At 33.1% G+C, this 9765-nt stretch overlaps 2 protein-coding genes across 3 annotated transcripts in view; both read right to left on the bottom strand.

Annotated features, from left to right (window-relative positions):
- The window catches only part of LOC109850026 (very-long-chain (3R)-3-hydroxyacyl-CoA dehydratase PASTICCINO 2A), a 3288-nt gene extending 2509 nt beyond the window's left edge, over positions 1-779 (bottom strand). The window contains exons 1-5 of the mRNA XM_020419922.1: positions 709-779; positions 513-624; positions 406-424; positions 243-331; positions 105-158 (exon numbers count right to left, since the gene is read on the bottom strand). Coding sequence (XP_020275511.1) covers positions 105-158; positions 243-331; positions 406-424; positions 513-518 — 168 coding nt within the window. The 5' untranslated portion in view covers positions 519-624; positions 709-779. The remainder of the gene's footprint in view (positions 1-104; positions 159-242; positions 332-405; positions 425-512; positions 625-708) is intronic.
- On the bottom strand, positions 2563-9641 carry LOC109850567. 2 transcript variants are annotated; one of them, XM_020420597.1, is made up of 9 exons: positions 9519-9641; positions 7106-7229; positions 5987-6740; positions 5802-5905; positions 5307-5690; positions 4358-4525; positions 3334-3822; positions 2817-3037; positions 2563-2725 (listed from the first exon to the last, which is right to left on the bottom strand). In XM_020420597.1, the coding sequence occupies exons 4-7, from the start codon at positions 5838-5840 to the stop codon at positions 3820-3822; spliced, it is 594 nt and encodes a 197-aa protein (XP_020276186.1). In that variant the 5' UTR covers positions 5841-5905; positions 5987-6740; positions 7106-7229; positions 9519-9641; the 3' UTR covers positions 2563-2725; positions 2817-3037; positions 3334-3819. The 2 variants fall into 2 exon arrangements, with proteins under 2 accessions (XP_020276186.1, XP_020276187.1); XM_020420598.1 differs by lacking the exons at positions 2563-2725; positions 2817-3037; positions 3334-3822; ... (1 more) ...; positions 7106-7229; positions 9519-9641 and adding an exon at positions 4532-5233 and having other exon boundaries at positions 5802-6740.

Genomic DNA, 9765 nt, shown 5'->3' with positions numbered 1-9765 from the left:
GGGATGTGTCATTTTATACCGTAAATTTGAATGTAAGTTAATCAAAAGCATGAACGAAAAGTCATTCAGATTATTTTAATAGTTGTTTGTAAAGGAATCTATACCTCTGTAAGTGACCAGCTGATAACCAAGGAGCTAACCAGAAAATGTGTCCTCGTCTGCAACAAAATCCCCCAATCAATCAATAAAATTCCTAAATTTCATAATAAAAATAAAAGATAACCTTTTAAACGCATCCCTACCTCAGGAAAACTCCATAGAATGCCCCAGGTCACATACAATCTCGACGAGATCTGTGGCAAAGTCGCCGAAACCGGAGACCTCACCAAACCTTTCCAATTTCAAAAACGAAATTAGCAAAGAATAATAATATAAAATGAAATTCGAACCTTTAAGGATGCTCACCAACAATGCCATGCAGAATCTGGCCAAAACATTTAAAAAAAAAAACTTTAATCAACCCATCATAAAATCCATACCAAAAAGAACAAAGAAACTGAATCATTTCGAACCTCCATGACTGCTGCAGTCTGAGCTAGCTGCAGAGGCTTCTCGACAGCATCGTAAACCTCTCTATAGCTCGATTCCCTCAGAGTCCTGACAGCGAAGTACAAAACCTGAACCCTAATCGCAAATCCAAAGCAAGCCAACACTAATCAGAACAAGATTCAAAAGAAAACCCCGATCTAGGGTTTCGAGAGAGGGTACCAGCCAACGAACACGGCCCAGTTGTAGACGGACAGGTAGACGCGCCTCAGAACAGAGAGGCATTAGGGAGAAGAGGCTGAGATTGGGAGAGGCCGATGGAGATCTGAGATCTAGGGTTTGGGTATTTTTAAATGATGAAGAGAGGGGATCGCATTGATTGGATTTAGGTGAGCGGATCAACTACTGGAGTTCTTGGGACTTTAATTTCTGGGCGTCGATAGCTGATAAACCCCCCCGCCAATAATAATAGGGGTTATTTAGATATTAGTCCCTCAAATCCTCTAAGATTCCATATTAGTCAAAGGGTTAAGTGAGGGGTTAAAAAGCTCTTAATCCCTTCTTAACCCGCCAAACACAAAAAATCTATACAATGGTTAAAGTGAGTTAACCCAAAGATTAAGAGTTAACCCTTCTAATTATAAAAAAATAGTCAAAATCATTGTTATTCCTAAACACTAAAACTGATCACAATAACTAAAATAAAACTTATTTAACGGGTTAATAATTTAGTCCTTCAGATTATCGAATGGGCTAGGTACATTAATCCTTCTCTTTAACCCCCTCTTGTAGAACTCATCTTGTTAAGAAAAAAGGATTATTTGTACCTTGATACTTTAAAATTTATATCTTTATAACTTTAATACCCTAGAGTTTTTGACACTTCTACCCTAAAGTTTACTCCTCTTATTAATTTTAATAGCTGAAAGTTCTTCAATATGTTTTTATTACGACAAAGTTTATACCATATTAACTTTGATGTCTTAAAGTTTTGTTTTGATGCTTTGATATCCCAAATTTTAGGGTATCAAAGTTAAAACATGTGTAAATTTTGAGGTATCAAATTAAAAAATGCAAAATCCTTAGGGTATGAAAGTTTAAAAATATATAATTTTTAGGTAATCGAATTGTCAAAAAAGATTGAGTATCAAAATTTAAAAAAATGGAAGGTTTGGGGTATCAAAGTTTACGAAGGTGTAAAGTTTAGAGTACCAAATGGCTAATAACCCTTCAAAACACATAAGTTGAGGATATTTTGGCCATTGAGGAACCAAATTGCAATAACCCTAGAATTTGAGGGCCTGATGAGCATTTTCTTAGATTTGAGGGACTAGTATGGAATTATTGAGGGAATAGTATAACTAATCCTAATAACAACTAGAAAAACGAACAATTAGGGGTACATAAATAAACAGTTGAGCAATAAGTGATTAAAATTAATTAGTAATTATGTTGATAATGTTATTAGGTGGCAAATATTCATAACGTAATTAATGTACCATGCATTCAATATTTATTTTTTTCTTCTTCTTCAAATGGACATTAGATTTGATATCTTATGTCAGTGATATAGAACTGGGTGAAATAAAAATCCTAACATATTGAGAACTATGTTTTTCTTATAATTTATGATAACTTAGATGCTTTGAAGATTTCATGCTTTTCAATATACTAGATTTTATGCACGTGTAATGCACGTGGTTAAACATTGCGATTATGTATTTTTGGTTTACTAGTTGAGATGCACGTGCAATGCACGTGGTAAAAAATTTAATATTAATTTAAAATATAATTTTATTTGCCGAAAGTTTGGGTATAAATTTATTGAATGTAAATAATTCAGCCAATATATGAACAAAAGCTTAAAATTCACAAGTTTTGAACAGTAAAATTATATTTAAGGATCAATTATGCTATAGCACTATCTAGAAGGTGATTGATGATTGATCAATGAACGATGCATCAATCTAGCATTAGCTGTATGTTTCACGTTGCCTTGTATTTGTAGAGTGATTGCTGGTTGTTCATTACGCTTAACATTTCATGACATAAAATTTGGATATCATATCCTGCATAATGAAAATTGGAGTACTTTATTAAACCAGAGTATCGTAACTATACATTTGGGAAAACACATACGGAAATAAGGAGCTGTCTAGTATCTTGATGCTAAAGAAATTGGATTACTTTATTATCCACTCGGAGCCAGGCCTTGTGGCATATAGTTTTCTCTGCAGCCCTGATTAAAAGAAAATGATAGAGGTATTAAACACCAACATAAGCTATCTGACTAATTCATTAGGTTAATAGTAAAGATTAGATATATGTACCTCTTGAATTCAGATCCATTTTGACAGTAACCGTATAAAGAGGCAGTACATGTGTCTTGACATCAGGATACCAGACAATATACTTTGAAGGAGCTTGCTGGTTATCTACACCAGAATCAAAATCTCCAGAACTTGAACCTAATTGTCTTGAGCCGGGAAGTATCGTCTCTGTGCTTCCCAAGATGACACGACAGATCACCATATGGTTCAGTCCATCTTCACTAATTGGTGTGGTAATAAGGTTACAAACCATTTAGCATGAACGCTATGTTAATGTAAAAAGTAAAAGGTTGTAAAATTGTATTTGTGGGAATTCGAGGAGTAAAAAGAAATCAAGTATGTGTTTTATACATTAATATGTCAATAATCAGATAGTCATGTACTGTGATGAAATTAAGCTAATGTAAATTATGGCAACCATCTACTGAACGCAACTTTAATGAAATGCTACTACAAAATACCTCAAAAACAGTATACACGTTAAAAAAATTAACAAATAAATGAAATTTTTGAATACCTTTCGCGAGCAGGAAGATCCGGACAAAGATGCAGATCAAAGCCATAGGGTCCAACATTCTCAGGCAATCTACACACACGAAAGCCATTCTTCATGATTTGATTAACCTCATCCTTCAATGCTCCATACCATGAATGAACAACATTTGCATCCCCCCTCTCTTAGCTTCCATGACCTCCTTGAAGATCCTGAAACTTTCAACCTAAGCTTTCTCCATCGGAGAAGAATGAAGACTCCGATAAGCATCAACAACCGTGCACTGCTGTGAAAGAGCACCAATGCTCAAATAGAATCGATGCTTCAGTATGATATACTCATCATCTTCCTCATTCAGCTTAAGCACCCCCATTAACTCCATCAATCGTGTTAGAGACTGGTCCATCAGTGACACTCCCTGACTATAAGCAACAACTCTCCATATCAACTTTCTCCTCCTCTTCACTCTATGATCTTTCACCCATGTCAGCCATTTATTGGTTATCAAATTCACTGAAAAAAAACAAAGGAAAAAATGATGCCCATGATAGGTTCTACATTAGCAGATTACAAAGATATGATATGACATCAGATCTTTTTGAATTTTTTTTGAGAAAACTCAGCAAAATGCTAAATTTTACATTGATTCAAAACTAAATATCATACAACTGTAATGGGTGACAATATCGAGATATTATAATTTGATTTGTGCAGAGTACCACTTAACATGTAAATGTCAAGAAACAATAGCTTATCCCGATGATCTGCATCACTTTGATAGAACCACTTTCTCACTTTATTTGCCCTTTCATATTCATTTTAGAAAGTGCCAAGTTTAGTATAGACCTCAAGAATCAAGACTGCCGAGGAAGTTTTTCCTGCACAGTACTAAGTTGCCAGAAAAGTGCTCTATGCATTATGAAGGATCCATCTAGTAGAACAATCTTTTTTAAGTCTCAACTATTTCAAGTTATATTTAGATATGTAGATATATACTAAAGATATGCATATAATTGCAGAAAATAGATAATAAAGGTTTATGACTTACAACAGTCACACCCAGAACATGTGATTTCAACATCTCCTCATCTATCTCCTCCAACACCTCAGGAGGAGTTTCTAATAACATTGATTCAGCAGCCTGAGTTAAGTCAAGATAAACTTCATCAATTGATGCTCTCTCACATCTTTCTTTTAAAGACAGTATGCTGACGACCTGTGACACAGACACCATCGAAAAAATTGTCCAGAAAAATCACAAACATCATAATTTTTTGAAAAAATATTGAGTTTATCAAAACATCAAAGTTCAAACCTCAGAGCCAGCATTTCAATATAAATTCAATTCGGCTTTACCACATGCAACCGGAACCTGAACTATATTGATATCAGGGTAGACCTCTTTCACCTCATCTGCTCACATAGAGCTGAGGGTATTGGGTTAGTAACACAATTTAGCCTCTCTGAATGTGAAAATATTACTGCTAGAAAAATGATCTCACTGTTTAATGCCAAATTGACGAGCTTCGTAGCTAACTGCAATTAATCCCCCACCTTTCCAAGAGTTATATTGCACTATAATTCCCAAACGCACTCCTCGTATTACCTTTAGCTTAAATATGTTAATTACTGAAAGAAGCAGATGGTCGCTAATCAACACTCTGACCTTTTTCAGAAGTTTGTCTCTATTGATGTATTTCGACAAGAGGCTATATTTTGATAAATCAGTTGTATTAGATATGATGAATAGTACTTGTAAACAGTAATTAACAGATGCCACTACTTGGTATCAATATATATTACACGAGTCCGCAAGGAGCATGTTTGGCAGAAAAAATAGCTACCCAATTCCACATGATTTGATTATTGACTTTAGGTGTTCCACTCGTTTCCCATATATTTGAGCTGGCTTTTCATTTTTCTTCTGTATTTAAGATATAATATAATAAGCCATTTATTACCAGAAATCCTTGAATAAGAGTATAGGAAAACTTAACCTTAACTTCCTCCTCTTCGCCTAATGACTGAGAACGATCATCTTCAGACTTGCCACCATCACTTTCATCACTTTTCTCTAAGTCATTATCCACTGGTTTTTTCTTCCCAGCGCTTGATGCTTTGCTCTTTTGTGCTGATATTTTCTGTCTCTTTGAACCTTTTGTGTCTACTTTCAATTTTTGTGCAGGCCTCTTTTTAGGTTTTTTTGATCTCCTCCTCTTCTTCATTGTCGCTAAAAACATCATCTGAATCTGAGGAGTCTGAATCCTTCCTCGACTTCTTATCGCCTTTGCCTGTTGTTCCTGTGACTCTCTATTGGAGGTCTTTTTAGATTCTTTCTTAGTACCATTTGTAGCTTGAATAACTTCATCCGATTGCAAGACCTAAGACATTAACAAATTGTTCAAATCTCAATCTACATTACAACTACTAATGAAACCAGATAGATAGGAACAACATAGTAGGTCAAATAACATATTTATCATAGAACTTACAGCATCCAATTCATCGCTGATGAATTTTTTTAAAAGCATCTAGACTATTCTTCTCAAGTTTAAGGTCTTCTTCTAACAGGCGACGAAGTTTTCCCAGTGTAATCCTGGATTTTCATAGTTTTCTTCTAAACTACTGTCAGTAAAGATTTAAGCGAATCTAATAAGAAATGTAAAGTGGTACATACTTAAGATTATATCTCAGGTAAGGAACTCTTTTTTCAATTGCCTTTTTGATCGTGTCTTCATTGATTTCGGTATCATGATCAGAACTATAATGACTTTTTCCAGTTTCATTATCAGCCTATTCATGTTCATCTAAAGCAGGAGACCCTCGTAAACTTTCGTTTAGATCAGCAATTCTATTCCTTAGATCTTCTGGCTGCAAGACTTCTTCTCTCACTGGCTGAGCAGGTTCTTCTGCAATTTTCTCCTCAGTCTCGGATGCATTCTTAGCATCAGCGTCATAAAAGTACTGATTTTAAAATAATTTAATGAACTTGCAAATAGATTATGGATAAGGAGGTAGCAAAAAACATATAGAAAGAAGGGAGAGAGCATAATGCAACACCAGAATACAAAAATGAAAATTGAAAACAAAAAAGCCCACAAAAAAATGCATGTGCTTGACAAGCAGAACAATGGTATTGCTCATAGTTATATTATCTAGTTCATTATTTTTTCTTGTCTGGGGAGCATGGGCAGCTTACACAGACTGCACCACTTTGGTCTTGCTCGTGATTTCCTCCGCCGTAGTCTCCACGTCCTCCAACCTCCTCCATCCTCCTCCGCCAACTATGAACACATCCACCTCCTCCGACTTTCAGCAAAACCTCCTCCATCATCACTTAAACAAAGAAAGAAATCCACTTATGCTCCTAGGCCCAAGATGCCTAGCGCTTTTATAAATTTATAACAATCAAAAGATGATCATCACCGGCACTAAAAGAGTAATTAAAAAAAGAATTTGATTCAGAGGTTAAAAGGCAAACTTGGAATTATCTGATACAATCCAGGTTTAGTATAGTGCTACAGTGCATACAAAAATCTTCAAGTTGCAACAGAATTGGAGACCCTTATAATCTTATGAGCTGTTGGATATGACAAGCAATCTTCTCAACATTTGAAGTGTCTAGATGAATCAAACATAAAAAAAAAACAAATTTTGGGTGTCTTGTTGAATACACTACAAGATGCTTGAAACACAGGATACACATCTACAAGCAACAAAAGCATAGCTTGTATACATGAAAACTTCAACAAATTCAAGTAATAATAAAAATATAAAGATTTCAAAATAACATTACCTCCTTCTCTTCCTATGCCCTCTCTGAATCTCACCAAACCAATACACTGTCACATTCAACGCCCCTTCAGGCGTCCCCCCATGACGCTTCTCGCTCCATGATAGTTCATAAATATTTCTGCATCCTACAAAGTAAGTACAAATAGAGTTAGTTTTATTTCTTGTGATTCCATAAATATGCACGTGTATTTTATTGTCTTGCCTAATAGAACTTGATCTAAGAGTTTCTGCACTTTTATTTCTCTTCATGTGTAAATGCTCTTCTTCCTTTAATTATTTATAGTTATCAAATTTTCTTGGATGAATAAATATGTTTACATCTAATGAAGAGATAAAAAGTAGAGTTGATTTCTTCCTTTTGCAATTTCATATATACACGTGGTGGGTATATTGTCCGGTCTATAAGAGCACTTGAACTTAAAGTTCATGAAGCGTCGCATGACACAGTTTCTTAAGAGGATGTTGTCTTGTTCTTTGTTTATTGTATTTGGATTCTATTATGAAGAATATCTGAATGAGAAAAGCATGCAAATTTAGCTTGAATTTAGAGTTTTTTTTTTAATAAAACAAAGAAGAGGGCACTTATGTCTTTTAGATCCTTGGCCCCCAGATGAATTTCTGGCTCCGACCCCTGTTTGTAAGTACTCATTTTAAAAGCATGAGTTCGGGAAAATCATTTAGTAGATAAAAATACACTTAGAATTTAAATATTAATCCATTAAGTAAGAGTAAGTTGATAAATTGATGAATTCTTATTGGATATACATAGTATGAAGATAAAAATATAGTTTAAATTAAAATGTAAACTTGAATGAAAGAGCAGGTTAGGTAAATTAGACGATTTATTAAATCTGCAAATAATTATTCACATTCTAAATGATTAATAATTACACACAAAGTGGCGATCTCTCACCGACTAAAATCGAAGTAGTTCAAAGTACTGCATAGTTAGTTTCAAATTTTAATTATATTATTATTATTTAAATAGAAATCTATTTATAATTGTTATCCTCTCACACGCAACATTATATACAAATATATATAAACCAAGAAATTATAATAATTCTATAGCACTTTTATCTCCTTCTACTCGTATGCGCCTTTGTTATTAGATTAGATTAGATTATTTTAAGCAATTAATTATATTGTATATTTAATCTTTTTCCAGATCAAGAAATTACAATAATTTTTACTGTGCTTTTATCTCCTTCAATAAGTATGTGTCTTTGTTATTTTCTTCTTATTAGAATAGATTAGATTGTTTAATCTCCTTCAATAAGTATGTGTCTTTGTTATTTTCTTCTTATTAGAATAGATTAGATTGTTTAAGAATTATGAATTATAAATGTCTTTGTTATTTTCTTCTTATTAGAATAGATTAGATTGTTTAAGAATTATGAATTATAAAATTACAACAATTTTCATAGTACTTTCATCTACTTTATTCTTATTAGATTATTTTAAAGTAATTAATTATATTGTATGTTTGATTTCTTTTCAGATCATAAAGTTTAATTATAATATTATTATTTAAATAGATATTGTTTGTATAAAAGTCAAAGAGAATCTCACACGTATCTTTGATCTCAATGCCAATTATAATACTTATGTATGGGTTTTGGTTAAAATAAATTTCATGTATGGGGTTAACTTATATGATCATACTTTAATCGGATTAGATAATTTAACATTTGTTCTTTACACCCAAACTCTTCCACAAAACCAAGAGATTTTCAAAATTAATCTTGGGGGTTGCTTGCATTAAAAAAATTATGTTAGAGGGCTCATATAGTGTATTTTATAGTTTAATATTGTCAACACATTTTGTCTCTTGTGCATATCAATTATGAGTAATAATATAATTTAATTGAACCAAATATATCCTAATATATTTCTAGACTATATCTTGTATTTTGCTCTTTATCATGTACAAACCTAACGATTCTTATTCAATTCCTTCTTTTTTCTTTTTTCTTTATTGACATTGTCTTTTGTTCTTCGTTGTGTACAAACTCATTTCATGGATTAGGGTAATGGTTTTTGAGGGGGGAGCAGAAGAAAAATATGTTGATTTTGTAAGTAAGCAAAATCATCAAAGAGTAACTGAGGAACAAAATTTAGTAATAAAATCATACTCCCTTTAAAAGCACGAGTTCGGAAAAATCTTTCAGGAGACAAAAATGCCCCTATAAAGTTTAAACTATCCTATCACTAATCAAATTCTAATTTTTAAATTGTATTTAATGATTTATTATAATCCTAATCCAAGATAATATATACTAACAAATAAACTAAAACGCATCTAAACTAATTTAAAACAAAAACTATACTTCAAAATATCCCAATCCGCTGACTTTCGAATTAAAAATTCTTAAAAAAAATCAAAATCTCTTATGTGCTCTACTAATCTTCACCTTATCAATCTACGAATTCATCGACTGCTAGCTCCCTATTCAAGATCTTTTAGATCGCCGATCTTCGCTAATTCTCTCGATCTGGATCCATCATCAACGCTCGATCGCCAAATCACAACCTAGCGTTTCTCCGATCTCAATTTCGTAACCTTTCCTTTCTTCCTTCAGCAATGGACTATGTAAGTACTTTAAAAAAAAAATTTGGTTGATGTTAGACCCTGAATGCTTTCTCATTTTTTATTAAGCC

The sequence above is a fragment of the Asparagus officinalis genome, chromosome 7 (genome assembly GCF_001876935.1).
Source record: "Asparagus officinalis chromosome 7, Aspof.V1, whole genome shotgun sequence".
In the NCBI taxonomy this organism is placed as follows: Eukaryota; Viridiplantae; Streptophyta; class Magnoliopsida; order Asparagales; family Asparagaceae; genus Asparagus; species Asparagus officinalis.
This window is presented reverse-complemented; position numbering and strand designations above follow the sequence as displayed.